At 49.3% G+C, this 26,124-nt stretch overlaps 1 protein-coding gene across 2 annotated transcripts in view; it reads right to left on the reverse strand.

Moving 5' to 3' along the window:
- RUNX1 (RUNX family transcription factor 1) overlaps window positions 1-26,124 on the reverse strand; it is a 164,930-nt gene that overhangs the window by 66,263 nt on the left and 72,543 nt on the right. For both annotated transcript variants that reach the window (XM_088051143.1, XM_005526569.3), the window contains exons 3-4: window positions 16,487-16,740; window positions 10,806-10,962 (exon numbers count right to left, since the gene is read on the reverse strand). In XM_088051143.1, coding sequence (XP_087907269.1) covers window positions 10,806-10,962; window positions 16,487-16,740 — 411 coding nt within the window. The remainder of the gene's footprint in view (window positions 1-10,805; window positions 10,963-16,486; window positions 16,741-26,124) is intronic.

Below are 26,124 nucleotides of genomic sequence, written 5' to 3' on the forward strand. Positions count from 1 at the left end.
CTGGGGGATCCTCAGAGGAGTTCCAGGGTGATCCCAGGATATCAAAAGAGCAGAAATATCTTGGGAAGCTTCCCTGGAGGAGTCTGAAATCTCAGCTCCCTCAAGGAGGAGGGAGGGAGGCTCTAAAGTCACTTTTCCCCTCTTTCCTTGTGCTACCAACATTCAAATCCCTCCCCTCAGAGACACATCTTCCTGATGGGGTGAGCACCCAGCGTGCCAGAAACGTGTCAGTGCCAATTGAAAATCACATTTCTGCTTCAGTGCTGCTTTTTTGTTCCTTCCTGGAGCAGACAACACCTTCAGCATTTCACCTGGAGCCCTCAGAAGCCTCTCCCTTGCACAACAGGGTGTGAAAGGTTGCAAGGGTGGGACTGAGCTCACTAAAAAAGCCACGATTTTTCTGTCTGTGAAGGTTATTTTGGGTTTTTTTTTGGGGGGGGAGGACAGATGTTTACACTCGAATTTGACAATTTGTGTGCAGCCAGTTTCACTTCTGTGCTGCTGAGGGGTTTCACTTCCCTGGGCTCTGGGCTGTGGTGGTGACACCATCCTGTGCTGATCCCAGCCTGGCAAGTGTGGAAAAGGGCAGCACCTGACAGCCTTTCTCTCCTCCAGCAGCTTGGATTTGATGGGCATTCCTTGCAAAAGTTCCTGGCTGTGATGTAAAAGAGGAGTCTCAGCTGAATTCCTGCTGCTTCTGTCACCTTGGTGTGATTTTCCCTGTGATTGTGCTTGAGCAGAGGTGCCACAAAACCACAAAAAGCTGCGTTCAGAGGATGAAAATGTGTGGCAGCTGAGCTGCAGGGGTAGGAAATGGTCGTGGCCATGGATCAGGGAGGAGCTGCAGCAGAAGACAGGAAGGAAAATAGCTGGGAATTTGGGAGAGGAGAGAAATAAAAGAGGATGGAGAAAAGAGGAGGTCTCTGAAGACAGAGTGTCCTACAACAGAATCCCAGACTGGTTTGGGTTGGGAGGGATTTTAAGGATCATCTCGTCCCAGCCCTGCCACGGCAGGGACACCTCCCACTGTCCCAGGAGCTCCCAATGTCCAGCCTGGCCTTGGGCACTGCCAGGGATCCAGGGGCAGCCCCAGCTGCTCTGGCAATTCCATCCCAGCCCCTGCCCACCCTGCCAGGGAACAATTCCTGCCCAAGATCCCATCAAATCCTACTCTGAAGCCATTCCCTGGCTCCTGGCCCTGCAGCCCTTGGCCCCAGCCCCTCTCCAGCTCTCCTGGAGCCCCTTCAGGCCCTGCAAGGGGCTCTGAGCTCTCCCTGGAGCTTCTCCTGGCCAGGTAGGACATTCCCAGCTGGGCCAACCTTTCCTGCCAGCAGAGCTGCTCCATCCCTCTGCTCATCCTGGAGCCTCCTCTGGGCTCTCTCCAGCAGCTCCAGCTGCTCCCTGGGCTGGTCCCAGGGCTGGGGCAGCTCTGCAGGTGGGGTCTCACCTCAGGGGACTCTGGGACACAAAAGCCACCCGAGGGTGACACCCAGGAGCTGACACAGCCACGAGTCACCTCTGCCAACCCCACCAACCCCAACCACCAAACCCTGCACACTGCTGGGCGATTCCAGAGCGGGATTGTTTCGCGCTCTGGCTGCCAGGAGCATCATTTGTGTCTCAGCATCCTGAGGTCCTGTGGAAATCCTGGATTTTGGGCTTTGGAGTGGCTCCTGTGGATGTGTCTGTGCACCAGAGTTACACCAACCTCTGCTGAACGGGTTTTTCCTCCTCAAAAACAACCCCAGTGACCTGCTGGAGCTGAATTTCTGAGGTGGGATGCTGCCTGAGAGTGCAAGCCTGCAGATCAAGTTTCCAAAACAGAGGAAAGCATTAAATCCATAGATTTAATTTTTAGGGGGAGAAGGAAAACCTTTTAATGGAAAAGCCAAGCAGCCTCTAAGTGGAGCTGCTGCTGTAACCACCATAAAATTCTTCTGAACTTGGGTGGAGACAATAATTACAGCCCAGCAGGAATTAAGTGCTTGGGGTGCCCCTGCACAAGTGGCAGCACAAGGAGATCTCAGCTGGAGCCCTTAGAAACAAAAATTAGCATTAAAATATTTAAAGGCTTGAAATAGAGATCTTCAATTTCCACAAGGATGTTTGAGCAGACATTTGGAGAGGGTGGAATTAATTTTTTTCCCCCAGAAATGGCTCTAATGGAAATTTCTGCTGCTTCTATGCACGGGCTCCCCAAAACTTGAATTTTTGCTTCCAAGCTGTGATGTAAATATCAGGGAAGTTTGATTTTTGTTTATTTTTCCTTCCCTCAATGCAAAATCATTTTTGTTTTATATAAAGTGCTCGTCTGCACCAGAGCTCAGGCTGCTTGTGGAGCGCTCAGAAGTGACCTGACCTCCACAAAAAGTGCAGCCAGCTCTCCCCACAAACTGTCCTGGCTGCTGTGTCACTGCTGAGGAGTTCAGGGAAAGGGAAAAACAGGAAAAGCAGGTGGAAAGGACAGTTCAGGATGAAACGGCTCCAATGCAAAGCTTCTCCCACCTTCTCGCTGAAAATGCCTTGGGATTCTTAAGCCTAATGATAGTCCAGAGCCCAGCTATAATTTCAGACCATTCATCAGCTTTTTGAGGTAGAAATTATCCCCCAGACTTTATAGGGCTGACAGAGACATGGAAAGGTTAAGGCCCAGATTCACGAGCGGATTTATCCGTCTGAAGTGGGATTAAGGCCAAAATTACAGCTCTCACCTCTCCCCTTCCCCCAATCCAGGGGCATTTCTGAGGGGGCTTCTCCTGAAAAACATCCCCAAGCCCTCAGAGGGGTCAGTTGGCCTTGGCCTGCAGCCTCTCCTTGCTTTGGAAGCTGCTGCTGCTCTTCTCCAAGGAATGGAGAGAGACAATTGCCAAGGGCTGCAGGGCCAGGAGCCAGGGAATGGCTGCCAGTGGCAGAGGGCAGGGCTGGATCTTGGGATCTTGGGCAGGAATTGTTCCCTGGCAGGGTGGGCAGGGGCTGGGATGGAATTGCCAGAGCAGCTGGGGCTGCCCCTGGATCCCTGGCAGTGCCCAAGGCCAGGCTGGATGTGATTCTGAGCAACCTGGGATAGGGAAAATTCTCCCTGACCGTGACAGGGGGGTTGGAACGAGGTGATCTTTACCATCCCTTCCTTCCCAAGCCATTCCATGATTCCATGGCTCAGTGCAGGAGCTGGGAACAAACGCTCTCCGTGCCCTGTGGAGCACTGGTGACCCCTGGGCATGGCTGCAGGCAGAGGCTGAGGCTCCAGGCAGCCGGGAAGGTGTGGATTCCCTGGAAGAGCACCACCCTGTCTGAGCAGGAAAGGCAAGGAACACTTCCCTCACCCTCAAGGCCATTCCAGCAATAAGGAATTCCACCTGAAGCCGATCGATCCCGACCTGTGCATCCCTCCAGTAGCTCTGTGAGCACAGCAGCTGCCCTGGGACTGTTTCCTCGGAGCTGATTTGCTTGGAGCAAGGAGTCTCCGCGCTGTCATTCCGCTAATGCGGCGCACATCGATCCCAGAGCTCGGAAAAGCCCCGGGGTCACTCGATGGATGCCCAGGGAGGGGGATAACGCTGCCATTACCAGCCTGGAAGCTGCCAGCTTCCACCAGAGACAGCTCCGTGGCCCTGGAGATGGACAGGGCTTTGCGCACAAAGTCCAGCCTCTGCAAAATTTGTGGCTTTGCCAAAGCTTTTCCTTTGGTTCCTCCCTAAATTTCAGGGAAATTGATGTGGACACACACACAGCTGCAAGCAGCGCCCTGCTGGAGAGCTCTGATGGCACCGAGCCTTCCAGGCAGCTCCTTCCCTCTCTTTCCAGAACCTCCTCCCCACACAGGTTCAGTGGGAAAAGCCAACAGGAATTTAGGATCGGTCCTTGAATCATTTTCTGAGCCCCAAACCTGCCCCGCTGCTCAAGGCTTGCACGGGATACCCGCCCTGTTCCCAAAGGCTGCAGCTCTCCAAGGGGAATCCCAGGAATATCATCCAGAGAGGGAGGAAAAGGGGGGCAGAGATGGATGGAGTAACAATTTGGAGAGGCTGAGAAAACTATGTGGAAATAATGCGGTGGGAAAAACATCGGGGAGCAGCATGGGGGCAAAAAGTTGGAGAGACACAGAGTTAAGAAAATAGAAAACTTTTAAAAAACGTCTATTTTTAATATTTTTTTCCTGCTCCTAAAGGGTTTTTGGAAGGGAACAGAGACTGATTCAGCTGGATGAGGGTTTATGCACATGACTGTGCTGGAAAAGACTCTCTTGACAGTGATTGTGAGCCACTGATTTGCAGCATCCTCACTCCTGCTCGAGTTCTCTGGCCAGCCCTAAGCCTGATTTATCTCCCAGCAGGATTTTATTTTGGTGACAAAACAGCTGCTCTTATTGGAGTTGGGATATGGGGGGACACACCCACCCACAAAAATCAGTATATTTTAACCAGAACTCCAGGAGTTCTAAAGGGTGACACCGAAAAAAAACCCAAAAAAAGACAAATTTGAAAAACTAAAATAAATATAAAACCAAGAAGAAAAGAGCTGCAGGGCAAACAGATCTCTCAAAACTATGTAACCTTTTCATCTAGAGAGGTACTTTATTTTCCCTAAACAACATTCTGGGAAGCCCTTTTTATCAGGGAAAAAAAAAAAATAAAAATAATAATTTGGGAAAACGCTCCGAGGGTGGCGTCTGCCTCATCCTCGCCGCCGCAAAAATGTCCAAGCGGAGCTGTGCAGAACCAAAAAATAGATTTATTGTTATTGGGCTGAGGGCAGTGGTTCAGCACTTGGCATGGCCACTGTTTACAGCAGGAATGCTCCCGGAGACAGGAAGTTCTCCGAGCCCTCTGCCGTTATTTTTCTCTTGTTGACGCGTTCGGAGCGGGAGTTTATTCGCCGCGATGAAATCTTTAGTAAGGAGGCAGAGAGGGGTTTTTGGGAGCTGGCAGAGCTCAGCCTCATCCACCATGGGATGGTTTTGGGGAGTCCTGTGAGGAGCAGCACCATCCATGGGGTTCATTTCACAGTTGTGGATTCCCAGATTTGGCTGCTCGGAGAGAGGGAGCACCTTGGGCACCGGGAAAAGCTTCCTCCCCCTTCTCCTGCCACTGCATCCCTGCCGAGGTTTCCATGCCCTTGGAGGGCTGGGTTTGCTGCTCAGCCTCATCCCAGAGAACGTTTTTTGGGAGTCCAAGCCCTGCATGGAGTAGCACCATCCATGGAGTTAATTCCATGACTGGAGATTCCTAAATCCAGCTACTCGGAACAAGCCCGAGGCACCTCAAGCACTGGGAAACATTTTCCTTTCCTCCTTCCATTACTTCCTTGCCAAGGTTTCCATCCCCTTGGAGGGCTGGGTTTGCTGCTCAGCCTCATCCCAGAGAATGTTTTTTGGGAATCCAACCCCTGTGAGGAGCAGCACCATCCATGGGGTTAATTCCATGACTGGAGATTCATACCCCCAGCTGCTCAGAGCGAGAGTGCCCAAGGAACCACGAGCACTGGGAAAAGCTTCTCCCCTCTTTTCCTCCTGCCACTGCATCCCTGCCGAGGTTTCCATGCCCTTGGAGGGCTGGGTTTGCTGCTCAGCCTCATCCCAAAGAATGTTTTTTGGGAATCCAAGCCCTGCATGGAGCAGCATCATCCATGAGGTTAATTCCTCAATCAGAGATTCCTAAATCCAGCTACTCGGAGCAAGCCCAAGGTACCTCGGGTGCTGGAAAAGGATTTTCCTTTCCTCCTTCCATTACTTCCTTGCCAAGGTTTCCATGCCCTTGGAGGGCTGGGTTTGCTGCTCAGCCTCATCCCACAGGATGATTTTTGGGAGTCCAACCGCTGCATGGAGCAGCATCATCCACGGGTTTAATTCCACAATCAGGGATTCACAAATCCAGCTGCTCAGAGCAAATGTGCCCAAGGAACCCTGGGCTCTGGGAGAGGCTTTTCCTCTCCCTTCTCCTGCCCTTACATCCCTGCCAAGGGCCGGCCTCATCCCACAGGATGATTTTTGGGAGTCCAACCCCTGTGAGGAGCAGCACCATCCCTGGGGTTAATTCCACAACTGAGAGTTTGCACAACCCTGGCTGCTCGGATCGAGCCTGAGACACCTCAGGCACTGGGAAAGGCTTTTCCTCTCCTTTCCTCCTTCCATCACTTCCCTGCTGAGGTTTCCATGCCCTTGGAGGGCTGGGTTTGCTGCCCAGCCTCCCTGGGATTGCACCTCGGCTCAAATTAATGACGCAACCGAGCCACCCTAAATCACTTACAACTAAATTTATCACTCCTGGCCTCAGTTTTTTTAAGGGGAAAATTCCCCATCCAGAAGAGAAGGGAGGGAGAAGAGTCCTTGGAGAGGAGTCCGGGAAGATGAGCCTCCAACACACGCCCAGGGCCCTTCCTTTCACTGAGTTACGGAATCATGGAATGAGTTGGGATTGGAAGGAACAATAAAGATCATCCAGTTCCCTTGGCAGGGACACCTGCCACTCTCCCAGGCTGCTCCAACCTGGCCTTGGGCACTTCCGGGGATCTCTGGACATCTCTGGGAAATCCATTCCAGCCCAAGCCCACCATGACAGGGAAGAATTTCTTCCCAATATCCAAAGAAAATTCCCATTCCCTTCCGTTGGCTGTAGCATCCTTCAAACGCCACATCCTTATCAATCCAAACCCCAAATAAATAACTTATTTTAAACTCTATCAATTCACCCTTTTTTTTTCCCGGTTGATTGCCGATGGATTTCTCCTCTTTTCATCCCATCTGGCAAACTCTGCTTGTTGTGACTCCAGGATCTGATCCCACGTCCCCTGCAGCATTCCAAAGGCTTGGATCAGAACCTGGACGCCTGCTTAATACTGGTTTTACGACCCTGCTGAAGGGCAGCATCCTCTGTTTTGCACATACTTTTAGAACTTTTAAGTGCATTTCAGTTAAAAAAAAATAAAATAAAATAAAATCAATTTCAACCAAGTGCTCAAATAACGCAGCCTGCACAGAAGGAGCAGAATTCTGGCTTGGGAAGACCAATAAAAATAATTGGATTTGGAATCCTGGCCAGTAATTTTTGGAGTTTGAGTATTTTTGAGATTTTTTTGTCTTGATTTTTTATTTATATATATATACTTTTTTTTTCCCCTGGGAATGATATCCAGAGGGAAGCAGAAATTGTGCTTGGTAAAATCTCTCGTGTTCTACAAAGCTTCACCTGCTCTGGCTCCGTGAAAATTGAAAAATTCCACCAAATTTACTCCAATCCCTCTAATCCTGAGGAAATACAAGCATGGATTTAATTTTCCATCCTCTCCAAGGTGCAGTTTTTAAAACTGTCCTGGAGCTCCAAGTCTCAGGTTTAGATTGAGATCTCCTGCAGCAAGCCAAGACACTTCTCCATTAGCTACTCTTAGGATAACCCATTAATAATCATTTTCATCTGGAAAACATGTTTATTTGTTGGGATTTTTGGAATCTTACGTCCTCCAAAGGAGATAGGAACTGGGATTAATGATTCCATGAGGAAAATATTTCGTGTTCCCCAAGCCACGGAGCTTTCCCGCTCCAAAATAACTATTTATTTTTAATTTCAGCCAATGAACTTCTACACTGTCAGGCTTTTTTGCATCAGATCCATTTCATCAGAGTGACCTAAACCGGTTCTTTATCCACTAAAAAAACAGGGATACGTTGCAGCAGGAGCAGTTGGAAGCTTGGAATGCTCACGAACGGAGGGCGAAAAATCAAGATTAATTTTGTTTTAAGCAGGTAATCAGGCCAAGGGGGGAGGCTGAGATTGGCTGGAGTTTTAAAAGGACATTTTTCTTCCCGAAATGACTCGGTGGGGCTCCCGAGCCAGACGGGCAGGTTTGCCCAGTAGCATTCTCACACTGGGCTGAGGAATCGGAGCCTTGGATCCCGGCCAAATCCAATGGAAATCTCTTTGGCTGAGGGGGGGGAAAAAAAAAAAAAGCCAAATTGCTTTTCTACCACATCTCCAGGTTTGGGGTGACCCGTGACAGTTTCGCTCCTATTTTGGGCGTGAAGAAAATCAAATGTTTTGGGTTTTTAACTCTTTTAGCAAGCACGAGGCAAACTCTGGGTGTTGGGCACGGGACGAGGCTGAAACTTTGGCTGGTATTTGGTGCCAAATATTGATGAGGGGAAATGAACCCCCCAGCTCAGGGGGATTCACTGTGACCCTCCCAAAACCTGGAGGAAAACACGGAAAATAATGTTTGATACAGACTTTCTTGCTGGATTTCATGGAAGAAATTGAAATTATTTATGAAGGGCGTCAAGAATGAGGAATTTCCTCCTGGGAAGGGACGGAGCTGTGGCTGCTGGGGGGATTTTAATGGGGGTTTCAAACCCGATGATCACCACTCAGAATCATTCCTGATTCTCCATCAGGGATTTAAAACAAGGATTTTAAATCCCCTGAGGGACCCAGGGAGCCTCCACCGTGCCCTGAACCGAGGTGAACTCTCAGTCCCTGCTCGCACAACGCCCCTGGCACCGCATTATCACCGGTGGCACTGAGCTGATCCCAGCTCAAATATTCCACGGCAAACACAGTCGGGCTTCATTTTCCTGCAGCGAAGTATCAAAGGCAGCAGTGCCCTTTGAAGCAGCCACCTTCTGCTGCAGGCTTTGTGCAAATGCCGCAGAACAGCAGCTCCCAAATCCCGCACAAAGGCAAACAATCCCCACCTTTGGAAAACAATCCCCTGGCGGAGGAGTAAACAAAAGCATCCATTAGTCACCGGCCCAAAGATGGGCAGGTGAGGATGTTGAACCTGGGAGCCTGACTAATAGCACGCAGCATTCCCAAATCCCTCCACTTAAAGGATCCTGGGCACCTGGATCTGGATGTCACACCTGGAAACCTCAGGCTGGTGTCTGGGAGCGGCTCAAGGAGCAGGGGAAGGGTTCCTTACTCCCAAGAAATAGGGCCTGCTTTGTCCCAGCTGCTGGATTTTGACCTTGAGGCTCCCCCAGTTGCCTGTTATGATTTCCAGCCTCATTACCATGGCCAGGAACTGAACTACAGGTTTGTTTTTATGAGCTTCTCCAGCACTCTGCCAGCCATTCATTTGAATCTTCTAAACAGTCAGCTCTGAATCATAATGCAAATTCCATTTACTGAAAAGGTGGTACCTTTAATATTCCAAATGACCACGTTTAATGACTGATACTTTTAGACATTACAGCATCTCTCATGTTTTCAGTAAATGGATATAATTTGCTCTGCATTACCCTATTATTATTCCTCGCTGGCATTACAAGGCGACGTTCTCAGCTGCGGGTGTTTTCCATTTGAAGACGGCCCAAACAACACAATTTGAGAGGCAGCTGCCTCTGTACCCTCAGCTAAAAAAGCGCTGCAGGACCCAGAGGAAAACTGGGATGGGGATTTTATTCCTCAAATGTATTTAGTGCTCCGGCAGGGCCGCGCTTCTGCGGCGTTGTGTTTGTGTTGGAAGGGTGTCGGAGGGCGCTTTTCACTTCAAAGGCGAGGGAAAAGCTGTTGTGTATAATCAGGAGAACTTCCTCGCTCTCCAGCCTGACACATCTCCCGTTTGGAATAAAAGCCAGAAGTGGGTCAGCTCTGGGACTCTCCCGAAAATCAGGAACCCGTGTGTGGAAGCAGGATGAGGCTCGGGTGCCACGTGGGAACAGAGGGAGGGGAAAGTGGTGAGGAAGGGGCAGCAATCCCCGACTTCTGAGGGACACCAGAGCACAGATTGCTCCAAAATGAGACCTCCTGGAGTTCAGGAGATGCTGCTCTGCCGCTAAATTGTCCTGGAATAACGCTGGAATACCGTAACGCCCCGTCCCGAATTTAAAGACAAAATTAAACAGAAGGAAAATACATAATAAATTCACACTGGAAATGTGACGGATTTTCATCTCTGACCTTTAAAGAGAGAGGCTGCTCCTTCTCCTGGGCTTTTTCTGAGCCACAGCTCGCTGGCTTCTCTTTGGGGGTTTGGCTGAACCTCCCTGAAGTCCCCTCACCGTTCTATCAGTTTATTTTAAGGGCTTCTTTGGGAATTGATGTGATTTAGGATTAAGGAGTGAAGTTTTAAAGGGTTTTCTGCTGATTTCTTTGGGATGAAGCTTTGTGCACCTGCCCACTCACACATCAGGTGCTATTTGCAGCTTCTCAGTACTTCCATACAGTCCCACTCTAAGTCATCTTCAACTCTTATTTATGCTCCAAAAGCCTTTCTATTTCTACCAGCAGCTACTGGTTATGGTAGAGATAAATCTGATTTTAAACCCCTCTGTCCTGCCTGCTCTCTCCACACTGCAGGAGACATCAAGTGCTGTGACTGTTGAACTTTGAGAGAAAAAAAGGTCAGAGAAAGAGCCTTCAGCAGGCCAGGGACCTGTGGAATTTTTAGATCTGCGTGGGAATTATTTGTATTTTTAGCCTGACTCTCTCTGTTGCAAAGATCAGTTTTTCTGGAGAGTGCTGGGGAGCCCCGAGATGACCACGAGCTGAAAATTCTCATTTTAAATTGAAAATCTGCCACTTAGGCCTAACCACGGGTAGCACCACACTGCCTGAATTACCGAGGGCGGCTGCCAGAGTCGAAATGCCACTCTCTGGGTGGGATTTCATCTCTTTTTTTCCCCCACAACGGGATTTCACCGCTTAAAAAATCAGCGCAACGCGGAAAACGGGCTGGGAAGGAAACACGGGAACCCATCCAGCTCATCCCGTGCCTTTGGCATGGAGCTAGGTTTTCCAGCATTCCTTGGTGGATAAAAACCCCCAGCCCCGTGTCCAGAGGCAGAAGATGAAGCTGAAATCCCCTCCCCGTACCTCTGCCGCTCCTGCCCACGAAGCGCAGGTCGTTGAACCGCGCCACCTGGTTCTTCATGGCGGCCGTGGCGTTGCGCAGCTCCGCCGAGTAATTCTCGTCATTCCCGGCCATCACCGTCACCAGGGTCCCGTCGGGGACGTCCCCCAGGGCCACCACCTGCAACAGCAAGAGCAGAACCCTCGGTTTCCTGCCTTTCATTGAAAAATAGAACCGAGGGGGCGAAAAAGCCGCCGTGAAAAGCTGGGCGGGCCAGGCGGGCGTTGGAGGAGATGGGAATCATTCCTGATTTGTTGGAATGGGAATCCTCTTCTTCCCCACCGAGTGTTGTCCCCTTCTAATCGAGAGCAGAGAATCAAGGATTCTAACTGAGGATTTTTTCATTGGGTTACGGAATCTGAGCTCTGAAATGATAAATTCCACACCCGCCCGCTGTTGAACGGGAGCGTGGAGGTTGATTTGGTGCTGCGCTAAAATGTTTTCCAATCCGGATAAAAAATTCCTCTCCCCATTTCCTGCAGAACCAAAGGACCTAAATTAGTGAATTTTTAAAGGATCATTATATTACCATCACACATATTTTTTTAAAATGCATCTTTTTTTTTTTTTTGTTTTACTCCTCATCATGGATTTCTACCATTTTAAACCAAATTTTTCCTAATTTTTCCAAGGAAAAAATTCCTTGGAATTTTGATGCACCTCCAGAACACCCAGCACGATGTGAAATGGAAAATGCTCCCAGATGAAAAACACAGAAAAAGGGCTTTCCAAAATCTCTGTAATTGTCAATAAATAAATTCAAGTAGCAGCGCTACATGGTTTGATTTATATCAGGAGTTTTTAATGGAGCTGCCCAAGCAGAAATCCAGAGCAAGGCCACGGAAAATCAGGCCTCAATCAAATGTTTAACCCCAATTTACTGAACAATTCCCTTTTTTTTCCCTTCAGGAGCATAAAGAAAATAATTTTCAGACCTCACCCTCGAGTGGATGGATGGAAATCATGACCTGAACTAAGGACTTTCCCCTTTTCCCAAAATATTTGTGCTCCTTGGTGCCAGAATCCATCAAACCTTTAGGAACAGGGGATTCACTGGGTTTTTGATGAGAACTATCAAGATTTGGGAACTCAGATATTCTGATCTGTTGACACTCTTCACACTGGCTTAATGATGAAAAATTTAATTTTTCTTGTATTTTCTTGAATCCCTCAAACAAATCCAACCTGCTGGAACTCCGTGGATATCTGGGATCTCTCTCCATGTCCTCTGATAAAAATCAGAGCTTGAATTATTTTGTCTGATTTTCTTTAGAGCCCATTGCCGTTTCCCCAATTCCACAGCACTACCACCCCCCCAAAAAAAAACAAACCCAGAGATAAAAATCCAGCTTGTTTTTAATTCCTCTTTTGCCCTCTGGAAGAGGAACCAGCCCTGCACTGCGTCCTCTGAGTTGCAGCTCGAGATTTTCCTTCCTCTTAACATTTTCTGACTTCAGTCCAGGCAGTTGCAATTGGCTGAAGTTTGTCACAACCTGATTTTATTTCTCTTTTCTGATCTGTTTGCTCTTTAGAAACGGGATCAGCAGCTCCTTGACTTGATCCAGCCCTGATTTTTATTCCCCAGCCTCCCAAAATATGAGAGAATTCCCCAATTTCAGGTATTTCCCAGCTTTTTTTTTTTCCACAGGAGGCTGAGCTTTTCACTTCTGTCCTCTCCCCTTTGCTCACCCCTAACCCTGATTTTCACTTCCACATGCAAAGCTAAAATCTCTGGGTCAAAATTCCCTCTTTACATCTTGATTTCAACTTCCTCTTTCCCCGTTCCTCCCCGGCCCTGATTTTTGGGTTTTTGTTCTCCTCTCTGGGCTGCAATTTGGTTTTTTTGGGCCTGTTCTCAGCTCAGCTTTTCAGATTTCCCTGATTTTGGCAGAAATGAGGCCCTGCTGGAAATGCTGGAGCTTGGAAATCGTCACAAAATCAGCAACTCCGCAGGCAGTTCTTAAAAATTCCTGCAAAACCTTGATGCATCCACATCTAATGGAGGAAAAACAGGGAAAAGGGAAAATCAGGGCATTACCCTGCCATGCAAATATTGAATTTAAGGGAATTTATGCCAGGATTTTAAGCTTTCACGAGGTTTTTCGTGGATCCAGGGCCAGTCATCTCTGACAGAAATATTTTAAAGCTTTCAAGTCCAAACCTCGGCGATAGAAACGGGAAGAAAATCTTAAAAATGAGTCAAAAAACTGACCCAGCCCAGAAAAGAAACTGGACTTGAAAAGTCACAGACAATAGAAACAGAAATACAAATATTTACATTAGAAAAAAGACTAAACAGATAAGCTGGGACTTGTTCCTGGAGTTATCAAGGACTTTTTTGTACTTTTTACCTCTAAAAAAAACTGTATTTCCAGAGGAGCAAGAAGAATATCAGGTTTGCAGTGCTGTGGGGTATCTAAATTCACTTCTCTGGCATCAATTAATCCAAATTGGCCTCTTAAATTAAGATTCAGGTTCTTAACAGCATTTGGACAATGAATTTATATGGCACTTTATTGGTTATTGTGAATTCTTTTTTCTCATTTTTTTCAGAATCGTTCTTAAATTTAGGACAAACCAATGAAAATTGATCCCTCTGGATTGAAATAATATCCCAATCCCACAGATTTTTTTAGTGGATTTTTCTAAAAGTGAGGAGAAAACTCCTCTCTCTCTGCCTCTTTTTATTCCTACAGTGAATAAAAAGAAGAAATTCTCGATAAAACTCAGCCCTTTTTTGTCAGATGCAAACAAAATTTTGGCAGCAGAGGAATGATCTGAATTTTATTTTTGTTTTCTCCCCTGGGCCAAACGATCTTTAAAAAAATCCCGATTTTTAATAAAATGGCTTTGCAAATACTTCATATTTAGTAGAAAACCACTGAGGTGTGGCAAATTCTTTCAGGAGTTATTCTCTCGGGGTTTATTCTCTCAGGATTTATTCTCTCAGGATTTATTTCTTCAAGGAGAGAGAATTTTTGGGGTGAAGATGAGGAACACGGAGGCAGCAGGTGCTGGCTCATCCCACCCTTCCAGGCTCTCCTAATGAAACCTTTTCCTGACTTTTGTGTGGGTTTGATTATTTTTTTATATATATTTATATATTTTTCCCCCTCCTGGCTATTTCCAGGTGAAATGATCCCAGTTTTCCAAATTTCTGGGAGCTGTGTGAGCGCTGAGGCTGCGGGCGGGGACGGAGGAGGGAAAGCGGCTGCGGATTCTCTGAAAACCCCTGGAATTTTTTTTTTCCCAAGGGAAATTTCCACATCAGCGGCTCATTCCCAACTTCCAGGGATGAGGATCGGGAAGGAGAGGGAAGAGAGGCTGATCCCATCCTTCCTCCTCCACTCCGGGATGTGATCGGGAATGGGATCCCCCTGGAAAAACCGGGATTCCTCTTATCTCCCTTCCCGGATTTCTGCCTTCCAGCAGGAAAACTCCGCTAATTAACAGCCCGGTGCTGAGTGTAATAATTAATCTAAATGTGGGAATTTAGGAAGTGAGCCCGTGATCAGTTCCTCCCTTTGCCCCGCTCTTTATCTGAGGAAAAACAAGAGCAGACACAATAAAACTTTTCCCTCGGCAGCAGGAATTCCCAAAGCCGAGCTGATTCCCTTCTCCCTCGTCTCTCCTCTCCCCAAAACAGAGGAAAGGTTCGAGTCTGGTGGCCTTCAACACGTGAAAAAATAAAAGTTGTGTCGGCCGAGGCAGCCGGGCTTTAGCAGTGACCGCAAAAACAGCCCGGGCTTGACAAATCCCGAGCCTAAGTGGAGCCCCGGGGCTCCCGGGAGCTGCGTGTCTGTGCGGCTCCCGGCTCGGATAAAAGGATAACGACAAGAATTCCCTTCTCCTGCCCTCGCTCGGGAGCCAATCCCCGGCAGCAGCCGGAAAATCAGCGAGTTCAGGGAGTCAGCCACAGTCCCGGCTCAAAAAAAGAGCGTGAGCCAGGGGAGGAGGATTTTACTCCAAGGGAGGAGGATTTTACTCCAAAGGAGATGATTTTACTCCAAAGGAGATGATTTTACTCTAAGGGAGGAGGATTTTACTCCAAGGGAGATGATTTTACTCCAAGGGAGATGATTTTACTCCAAAGGAGATGATTTTACTCCAAGGGAGAAGATTTTACTCCAAAGGAGATGATTTTACTCTAAGGGAGGAGGATTTTACTCCAAGGGAGATGATTTTACTCCAAGGGAGATGATTTTACTCCAAAGGAGATTATTTTACTCCAAAGGAGATGATTTTACTCCAAGGGAGATGATTTTACTCCAAAGGAAGGAGGATTTTACTCCAAGGAAGGAGGATTTTCTCCAAAGGAGATGATTTTACTCCAAGAGAGGAGGATTTTACTCCAAGGGAGGAGGATTTTACTCCAAGGGAGGAGGATTTTCCTGGGAGCCGGGTAACGGGAAGGGAGGAAAGCACCACAAGCATCCCCCGCACGGCTCGGGACAGGAGAGGAGCCGGGATGTTCTCTCCCAGTCCCTTCTCCCCATCTTTTCCCGGATTTTATTTGGCTGTAGCAAGGGACTCTGGAAACTCTGGTTAGGCCGCGACTTTTGCTGTTATTAAAGGCAACCAATAAAAGAGGAAATGTGGTTTTTGGGATTGTCGTTGCGCTGGTTTGTGGTGTTTTCTCCCTCCGAGAGTCCCTGGCAGGGGGAAACCCGGCACGTCCCGAGCGGGGCTGCGGGCGGGTGGCAGCGGGACAGAGGGACAGAGGGACAGAGGGACAGAGGGACAGAGGGACAGAGGGACACAGGGACAGAGGGACAGAGGGACAGAGGGACAGAGGGACACAGGGACAGAGGGACACAGGGACACAGGGACAGAGGGACACAGGGACCTGCCACCACCCTGCGTGACTTCTGGGGGATCCCGGGGCTCCTCCAGTTCCGGGCCGCCCGTACCCATCTGCGGCTCCCCAGCACAGCCAAACTCCTCGGGGCTGGCTTTTGACAAGAAAATGTTTTTATTTCTGGTTTTTCCCCCCCTCTGAATGGGGAGAAGAGGGAGGCAGCGGCTGCCCGGAGCTTTTCCCAGCCCTTCGCATTCCCCGGCTGCTGCCGCTCCTGCCCCGAGCGCGGCCGGGAGCGGGAGGGACGGAAAGGATGGAAGGAAGGAGGGAAGGGATGGAAAGAGGGAAAGGAAAGGATGGGAGGTGGGAAAGGTGGAAGGAAAGAGGAAAAGTAAAGGATAGAAGGAAGGAGGGAAAGAAAAAGATGGAAGGAAAGATGGGAAGGATGGAAGGAAGGAGAAAAAGGGTGGAAGGAAAGAAGGAGGGAAAGGATGGAAGGAAGGAGGGAAGGAAGGAGGGATAGAAAGGATGGAAGGGGAGAAAGAAAAGGATGGAAGGAGGAGTGGAAGAAAGTAAAGGATGGAAGGAGGGAAAGGATGAAAGGAGGGAAAGGATGGAAGGAAAGAAATGATGGAAGGAAAGAAGGATGGAAGGAGGGAAAGAAAAGGATGGAAGGAAGGAAGGATGAAGGAGGGAGGGAAAGGATAGGACGGAGGGAGGGAGGGAAAGGACGGAAAGAGGGAAGCACGCAGCGAGCCGCGCACAGATCCGAGCCCCCATCCCCGGGACGCGCATCCTCCCCCCGATTTTTCCTCCCATCCCCATCCAGCCCTGCCCCAGACCTACCTTGAAGGCGATGGGCAGCGTCTTGTTGCAGCGCCAGTGCGTGGGCAGCACGGAGCAGAGGAAGTTGGGGCTGTCGGTGCGCACCAGCTCCCCGGGGTGATCCGCCAGGACCTCCACCATGCTGCGGTCGGCGCTGCGCAGCTTCCCCGGCAAAGCCCCGCTGTGCTCGGCGCCGGGCAGCGCCAGCGGCTCGCTCATCTTCCCCGGGCTCAGCGTGGTGGAGGGCGGCGTGAAGCGGCGGCTGGTGCTGGTATCTACGGGGATACGCATCACAACAAGCCTTTAGAGCCACACAACACCTCCGCTGAGTTCCTACAGAGCGGCCACGAGAGCGCAACTCCTCGGCGAGCCGCTCTCGGGGGACCAACATAAACGGGAGCTGCTCCTGCGCCGGCCGCCCCGAGTTAATTCGGTGCCCACAGCCTCAACTCTCGGCTCCCCGGGCAGGCGGAACAGATCCCGTTAATCCGATAAACGCCAGGGTCGCGGCTTTAGAGCGCATCGAGTCCGCGGCCGGGGCGCGGAAAGTGAGCGGGGACAAAGCTCATCCCAAAATCCCAGGAAAATGATAAAATAAGGGAGGCGAGCGAGAACGAGACGCGCTGGGAAAGACGCGCGGAGCTTGCGCTCCCCGCTTTCTTCCAGGTGATTTCTCTGCGGTCCCAAGAGAAGCCAAAAGGCGCCGGAGTCTTCTGGGAGGCAAAAATCGCTGTTTGAGGGAGATTCGGGGCTGTTCTTCAGAGGAGGCGGATCGCAAAGGTCAGCTGGCTACAACTGGCCAGAAATTCACGGCCACACACTCACGCACACGCGCATCTACCGGACTTCATCAAATATTTACAATAGAATCTGTAGAGAATTTAAACACAACAGGAATCCATTAATGTTCTCCGAGAGATTTTCCTTTTCCTTTTTTTTTTTTTTTTTCTTTTCCTTTTTTTTTTTTTTTTAAAGCAGCCTTGAAAATGAGCTTCAGTAGTTTGGTTGGCGTGGCTCTGAGAGCGCTCGTGTCACGACCTTTCAATCGTTCTTGCGCAAAAAATAAAAGAAAAAAAGGAAAAAAAAAAGGAAAAAGAAAAGCTCAGTGCATTCAAACTTCAAATCTCTCTCTTTGGTATAACGCTGTTCATTCATTTAAAAGAAAAGTCAGAGCCGAGCTGAGAGGTCCGACAGCTGCAAAGCCGGGCTTGGGGATGTTGGTTAAATTGCGGGTTCTCTCTGTGGTTTTGTGTGTGCAACAGCGCTCTCTCTCTCCCACTCACGTCCTCCTCAGCAGTCGAGCCAAGAGTCTGCAACAACTTCGGCGCTCTTTGCCAATTCTCCTTTTTTTTTTCTTTTTTTTTTTTCAGTATCTCAGACAGTCTTCCTCTAATTCGGCCACAGGAACTCGGCTGCTTAACAATATTTGAACCGCAGCAGGTGGAAGCCTGCTTTGGCAAACATGACTTTTCTCCCTCTAGTCCTGCCGGGATGGAGCCCGCCACGCACGCCGAAACACCAAAAAAAAAACCAAAAAAACCCCGCCGGAGACAAATTAGGAAAAGTAAAAATTAAAAAAAAAAAAAGAGATAATAATAATAATAATAATAAATAAATAAAAGAAAAAAAACACTCAGCGCAATCGCTACTTTTGGAACGGGTGAAATCTTTCCTTCCGCGAATCGAGGAGGCGGCGGGAGGGGCGGAAAGCAGCGATCCTAAAGTTGCCGGCCGCCTTTTAGAGCTGAGCCCGAGCGCATTTCCGCGGCGGGGAGCTTCCCGCGGCCGAGGGAGAATTCCTGCCGGGATGCGCGGTGGGAGCGCGGCCGGCCGGGCTGCCGGAGGTGGCCGGGAGCGAGTCGGGGCGGCGGAGGCGTGCGGAGGAATGTCATTCCCCCGGTGCTTTGCATACGGGGAGGGCACCGGCCAATCACGGCCCTACCGGGGCGCGGCCGGGGGCGCCCGGAATCGGCTCCGGCCCGTGCGCCCGCTCACCGGGGACACCGCGCCCGCTCCCCCGGGGACACCGCTGCTGCCGTGCCCGCTGGGGTTCCTGCTCGCCCCTGGCTCACGGAGCGCCCCCGTGCCCGCCAGGTGCCCGCAGAGCCGCGGCCACCGCCCCGCCGCATGCCCGCTGCATGCCCCGCTCCTCCCCCGGTGGCCCCCGCTCCTCCCCCGGTGGCCCCCGCTCCTCCCCGGGCGAGCTGCCGGCGCTCTCTGCTCCGGGGCTTTTCTTTTTTGGGCACCCCTCGCCACCGCCGCTTCGGTGTCCCCGGCGCCCCCTCCGGCGGGAGCGCGGCCCCGGGGGGCGGCCGGCGCCGCTCGATTTGTTGGGGCGGTGGCGGCGCTCCCAGACAGAGCCGTCCCTCCCTCCCTGCCTGCCTGCCTTCCTCCTCCTCCTCCTCCTCCTCCGCACAGCCCAGCCGGGGACAGCTCGGGCAGAGCCACACGGCCACCAGCGCCTCGCCAGCCGCCGCTCGCTCCGGGCCCGCGGAGCCGGTGGCGAGGATGCCGGGTGGAGGCGTGGCTGTCGGCTCGGGCTGGGGATTTTTTGGGGTTTTGGTGGCTTTTCTTTCTTATTTATTTATTTATTTGTTTTTTCCCGGGTATTTTAATGCTGGTGGCCGATTCCGAGATCCCGACCCGTCCCCACCGCGCTCCCGGCGCTGTTTGCGCTTCTTCCCTCCGGCAACTCTCGCCCCCCTCGGCCGCAGCAACCCCGCGGCTCCTCCGCTGCGGGCAGGGGAAGGGATGGAGGGATGGAGGGATGGATGGATGGATGGATGGATGGATGGATGGATGATGGATGATGGATGGATGGATGGATGATGGATGGATGGATGATGGATGGATGGATGGATGGATGATGGATGGATGATGGATGGATGGATGGATGGATGATGGATGGATGGATGATGGATGGATGGATGGATGATGGATGGATGATGGATGGATGGATGGATGATGGATGGATGATGGATGGATGGATGATGGATGGATGGATGATGGATGGATGGATGGATGGATGGATGGATGGATGATGGATGGATGATGGATGGATGATGGATGGATGCGGGACGGATGGATGGATGGATGGATGGATGGATGGATGGATGGATGGATGATGGATGGATGCGGGACGGATGGGGGATGGATGGATGGATGGGGGATGGATGGATGATGGATGGATGGATGGGGGATGGATGGATGGATGGATGGATGATGGATGATGGATGGATGGATGGGGGATGGATGGATGGATGGATTGACGGACGGACGGACGGACGGATGGATGGATGGATGCGGGACGGATGGATGGATGATGGATGGATGGATGGATGGATGGACGGACGGACGGACGGACGGACACTCGGACGGAGCCTCGCTGGGTGCAGTTCCCGCTGTGGCCGCTGGAGGGCGCGCGCCGCCCGCCGGCCGAGCGGCACCGGAGAGGGCGAGGGGAGACTCCGGGATTTGGGATTTGGGGTCTGGATTTGGGATTTGGGGTCGGGATTTGGGGACGAACCTCGGGAGCTGCTCCCAGCACGGCCCCTCCCGTCCCCACGGAGGCTGAGACCTCCCGCATCCCCCGGGATTTGGGATCGGTGCCGATCCTCGGGAGCTGCTCCCACCACGACCCCTCCTGTCCCCACAGGAGGTGAGACCTCCTGCATCCCCCGGGATTTGGGGTCTGGATTCTGGATTTGGGGTCAGGATTTGGGGTCAGACCTCGGGAGCTGCTCCCAGCACGGCCCCTCCCGTCCCCAGGGGGCTGAGACCCCCGCACCCCCCGGGACAGCCCCAGGGCAGCGGGGGATGCTCGGCTTTGCCTGGAGCCGCTTTGGGGACTCAGCACCGCTCCACCTTTGACACTGCGACCTTCAACGCAATTAAAATAAAAAAAAAACAACCCAAAACATCATTAAAGCGGCGGGGAGAACTCGGCAATGCTGCCGGGAGAGGGATGCTCCGGGGGGCCCGAATTCCCGGCAGGAGCGGAGCTTTTCCCGCATCCCAGCGCGCTCCGGGTGCCTCCTGCCCCGCAGCTCCCGAGGATTCCCATCCTGCCACAGCCCAGGAGAATTCCCAGCTCCTGCCCCCCCTCCAAAAATAAAAACCCCGCACTCGCAGCAGGTCCCTGTTTTTAAACAGCCGAATTCGGTGCTTAATTCACGCCAAGTTCTTAAATTTTTCTACATTTTTAACATTTTTCTTCCCTTTTAATTCATTTTTTTTAATTCCTTTTTTTTTTTTTAATCCCCTGTTCTTCACTTTCTCGCACGCAACGATCCCGAAATTTAAATTACTTTTCTATTTTAAGGGAGGAAAAAAAGAGAAATATCCAGGCGAATGGTACAAACCAGAGTTTAAAAAGCAGCTGGGCTGTGTTAGTGGCTGATAACTTTTTACGGGCACGGCAGAGATAAGAACAGTTATTTTACTTTATTTCACTGATAAAAATAGCGTTCAGGTGGGTTTTTTTTTTTCAGTCAAGAGGCGGAGATAATTTTATATTTAAATTCATGAATGCTTTGAGCTGAGCTTCACCCCCTGCTTTGCATCTCGCCTTAATTCGAGATTGTAAACACAAAATAAACACAAAATAAACACAAAATAAACACAAAATAAACACAAAAAACGCCACAGAAAATCCGTCGCCTTTACATTTTTTCCCCCCATAAATTCCCGGCGATATCAGGACTTTAATGCGGGTTAAACACACAAAAAAATTTAATTATTATTTTTTTTTTAAATTAAAATTTGCGAGGGAAGTTGAGGAGTTAAAAGAGAAAGGACAAACACGGCGGGGAGGATATTTTGGTGCAAATCGAGCTGTTTATTTTACAGCCCCATTAGCACCGCCCGCACCTGCCTGGGGTTGGTTTTATTTCGGGTTTTTTTTCCAGTTTAGTGGTTTTTTTTTGCTTTTTTATACTTTTAAAGCCAATTCTATTCAACCTCTCCCTTCTAATTTGATTTTTTTGTGATAAGGAGAGCAACCCTCGGTGCTGTTTATTGTCCTCGTGCTCTGGAAAAATGGGAATTACGCAGATAAATAAAATAAATAAAATAAATAAAATAAAATAAATGTATTTTGGGAATAGGAAACGATGCAAAGCTGATTCTGCTTCCCCCAAAATGAGGATTTTTAGCACCTGAAATTTAAGACGGGAGCTCGGAAAAGGTTTTGGGATCCTTTTTGGGAATCACCACCGGTGTTACAGCTTCCCCAATTTCTATTTTGACAATTTATGTCAGCTGGAAACAAATCCCAAGGGAATCTCCATGGAATTCCCGGAGCACAAAATCCCGATTTTTTTTCTCTCATCCCGCAGCCAAGGAAAGGTTTGGGAGCACCAGAGAGAGGCAGCAACAATTTCAATGTGAATTTTAAGCAGCCTGAACAACGCAGGTAAATATTCCCTGGCCAAGTTCTTTCCCTTTTCACCTGAATTCCTTTAATTTACACCCAAAAAAATCCCCGACCCTACAAATTTTATTCATTCGTGAAGCTTCTAGAAGCAAAACACGCTTAAAAACGTAAATAAATGTATTTTTATCGGTTTGTTGAATTATTGATTGTGTCAGAGTCACTGCCTGAGCTGAAAAAAAACAATTCCTATAAATGTAAATTAAATTATTTGGGGGTTAAAAATGGAACTCTGCACAGAGAAAAACCAACAGACAATAAAGAAAAAGGTGATTTTTGTCCTCATTTCCTGCAGTTGCGATGGGAAATCTCCCCAAATTCCGCCAGGAATGAGGAGTGGGGCAGGGAAAAGGAGAATTCCCGGATTTCCAAGGTTTGGGATGAGCTGAAATCCCTGCGGGAATCTTGGCTTTGATCCCCCTGGGAGCAGCGGGGGTGAGGAGAGAGGAGAAAACCCGAGAACATTCGGGAATCAATCCCAAAAATGGGATCGGTTGGGATCCTGGGAAAAATTCCCAAGGACTTGCAGCCCCTTTAGGACCCTCAAGAAATAATGGAGCTTAAAATCCCAAATTCTTTAGGACCCTCAGGTGGTAAAGGGGATTAAAACCCCAAATCCTTTAGGATATCAGGTGATTCGGGGGCTTAAAACCCCAAATTCTTTAGGATCCTCAGGTGATCATGACTTAAAACCCCATGGCTTTTAGGGTTTTTAGGTGATAATGGTGCTTAAAACCCCAAATCCTTCAGGATCCTCAGGTGATAAAGGGATTTAAAACCCTAAATCCTTTAGGATTTTTTGGTGATCATGGCTTAAAACCCTCAGGTGATAATGGGGGATAAAACTTCAAATCCTTTAGGATCTTCACGTGTTCATGGTTAAAACCCCATGGCTTTTAGGATCCTCAGGTGATAAAGGGGCTTTAAACCCCAAATCCTTTAGGATCCTTCAATGATCATGGCTTAAAACCCCATCACTTTTAGGATTTTCAGGGGATAATGGTGGGGGTAAAACCTCAAATCCTTTAGGATCCTCAAGTGGTAAAGGGGTTTAAAACCCTAAATCCTTTAGGATTTTCAGGTGATCATGGCTTAAAACCCTCAGGTGATAGTGAGGGGTAAAACCCCAAATTCTTCAGCATCCTCAGATGATCATGACTAAAACCCCATCGCTTTTAGGATCCTCAGGTGGTAAAGGGGATTAAAACCCTAAATCCTTTAGGATCCTCAGGTGATCATGACTAAAACCCCATGGCCTTTAGGATTTTCAGGGGATAATGGTGCTTAAAACCTCAAATCCTTCAGGATCTTCAGGTGGTCATGACTTAGAATCCCATCACTTTTAGGATTTTCAGGTGATAGGGGTGGGTAAAACTTCAAATCCTTCAGGATCCTCAGGTGATAAAGGGATTTAAAACCCTAAGTCCTTTAGGATTTTCTGGTGATCATGGCTTAAAACCCTCAGGTGATAATGAGGGGTAAAACTTCAAATCCTTTAGGATCCTCAGGTGTTCATGACATAAAACCCCATGGCTCTTAGGGTTTTCAGGTGATAATGGTGCTTAAAATCCCAAATCCTTTAGGATCCTCAGATGAGAATGACTTAAAATCCCATCGCTTTTAGGATCCTCAAGTGATAAGGGTGGGTAAAACCTCAAATCCTTTAGGATCCTGTAAGTGATGGGATTTTAAGCCATGATCAGTTTTAGGATCCTCACAAGATAATGGTGCTTAAAACCCCAAATCCTTTAGAATATCAGGTGATAAGGGGGCTTAAAACCCCAAATTCTTTAGGATCCTCCAGTGATCATGGTTTAAAACCCCATCACTTTTAGGATTTTCAGGTGATCATGGTGGGGGTAAAACCTCAAATCCTTTAGGATCCTCAGGTGTTCATGACATAAAACCCCATGGCTTTTAGGATTTTCAGGGGATAATGGTGCTTAAAATCCCAAATCCTTTAGGATCTTCGGGTGATCATGACTTAAAATCCCATCACTTTTAGGATCCTCAAGTGATAAGGGTGGGTAAAACCTCAAATTCTTTAGGATCCTCAGGTGATAAATGGGTTTAAACCCCCAAATCCTTCAGGATCCTCAGATGATAATGACTTAGAAAAACCCATCACTCTTAGGATCCTCAGGTGTTCATGACTTAAAACCCTCAGGTGACAATGGTGGGTAAAACCCCAAATCCTTTAGGATCCTCAGATGATAAAATGGCTTAAAACCCCATGGCTTTTAGGATTTTCAGGTGATAATGGCGCTTAAAATCCCAAATCCTTTAGGATCCTCAGATGATAATGAGTTAAAATCCCATTGCTTTTAGGATTTTCAGGTGATAATGGTGGGTAAAATCCCAAATCCTTTAGGATCTTCAGGTGGTAAAGGGGTTTAAAACCCCAAATCCTTTAGGATCCTCAGATGATAATGACTAAACCCCATCGTTTTTAGGATTTTCAGGTGATGACCCTGCTTTCCCATCCCCTTTAGGCCCCTAAAGCTCCATCCCCTTCTTTCCACCCCATCTTTTCCTTCCAAACAGAAAAATCCACTAAATATTTATGGAGGAGAACGTGGCTCCTGTTTGAGGATGTGGGGAAGGATTTTCCCAAACTTTCAGCAGGTTCTCGGAGAAATGGGTGGGATGGACATGGATTCATGCACAAAGGGAATTTCCTTTTCAACATTCCAGCCCCCTCATCCCTCAGAAATTGCATCCCAAAGATCATTCCTTGATTAAAACTGGTGGGAAGGGAGTGGGGGACAGGCAGGGAAGGACAAAATAAAATTTCTGCCAGACTTCACCAAGGAGTTTCCTCCTTGGATTTACAAAACTGCCAGGGAGAGCTGGGCACTGGCTGAAATTCCTGCTGCAAAAATCCCTTTTTTGGGGTTTGTCCTGGGGAGTTTTGCTCCTTTCCCTGTGGGATGGACGTGTGAAGGCATCACTCTGCAGTGGGGTGGGTTTTTTTACCTTTCTCAAAAGGAATTTGGGGTTTTATAGAATCGTAAAATCATGGAATGGTTTGGGTTGGGAGGGATTTTAAGGATAATCCCATCCCAGTCCTGCCATGGCAGGGACACCTCCCACTGTCCCAGGAGCTCCCAATGTCCAGCCTGGCCTTGGGCACTGCCAGGGATCCAGGGGCAGCCCCAGCTGCTCTGGCAATTCCATCCCAGCCCCTGCCCACCCTGCCAGGGAACAATTCCTGCCCAAGATCCCAAGATCCAGCCCTGCCCTCTGCCACTGGCAGCCATTCCCTGGCTCCTGGCCCTGCAGCCCTTGGCAATTGTCTCTCTCCAGCTTTCCTGGGGCTCCTTCAGGCCCTGCAAGGCCACCCTGAGCTCAGCCCAAAGCTTCTCCTGGCCAGGCTGAACAATGGCAGCTGGGCCAGCCTTTCCTGCCAGCAGAGCTGCTCCATCCCTCTGCTCATCCTGGAGCCTCCTCTGGGCTCTCTCCAGCAGCTCCAGCTGCTCCCTGGGCTGGGATCCAGAATTCCAGCTGTCCTGGAGGTGCAGAGGGATCACACCCAGAGCTCAGGTATCATCCAATCTCCTTTTCCCAGTGCTCAAATCCCAGGAAAGCAGCGGGTTCAGCCCTGAGCAGATCCCATCTCAGGGTATCCTGAGTTATCCTTGGGGCTCTGGTGCCTCCACATCCTCAAAATGAGAAAATCGAGGATCCAAAAGTCCTGGGAATTCCTGCTTTAACTGACGGGCTCTTCCTCAGCTCGGGAGTCTCCTAAAATAATCAAACTCTGGCAGATTCCTGAAATAATCGAGGTGTGAACCAAGTTCCCGAGTTAAACTGGGCCTGGAGGGGCAAAGGGAAGAAGGACTGGGAAAAAAACACGTGGATATTTTGGATCCTGGTTCAGAATAAAAACATCCAGCTAAAAATCCACAAATTCCCAAGGAATCAGGAGCATTTCCCACAGGGAATTGTTATTTTCTATCAGGGAATGAGAGGGAGATTCCAGGGAAGGACAAATGCATCAAATATCAAACTTTGAGCAGCCTGAATCACCACGAACTTGGCCCAAATTTCGAGCAGTGAAATTTTCAATCAGAGAAGTTTTGAAATCTCCCAAATCTGTTTCCCCTCTGCGTGTTCAGTCGTTGTTCAGCTGTTTTCCCAACCTAAAAAATTCTGGGATTCTCTGACTCTGCATCCAAACACAGCTCTGAGTGCTGGATGTGTGCAGGTCATGTTTAAAATTGATTTT

Source organism: Pseudopodoces humilis, chromosome 2 (genome assembly GCF_049639895.1).
Source record: "Pseudopodoces humilis isolate 2021_Gansu_Grassland_sample_001 chromosome 2, ASM4963989v1, whole genome shotgun sequence".
Classification (NCBI taxonomy): Eukaryota; Metazoa; Chordata; class Aves; order Passeriformes; family Paridae; genus Pseudopodoces; species Pseudopodoces humilis.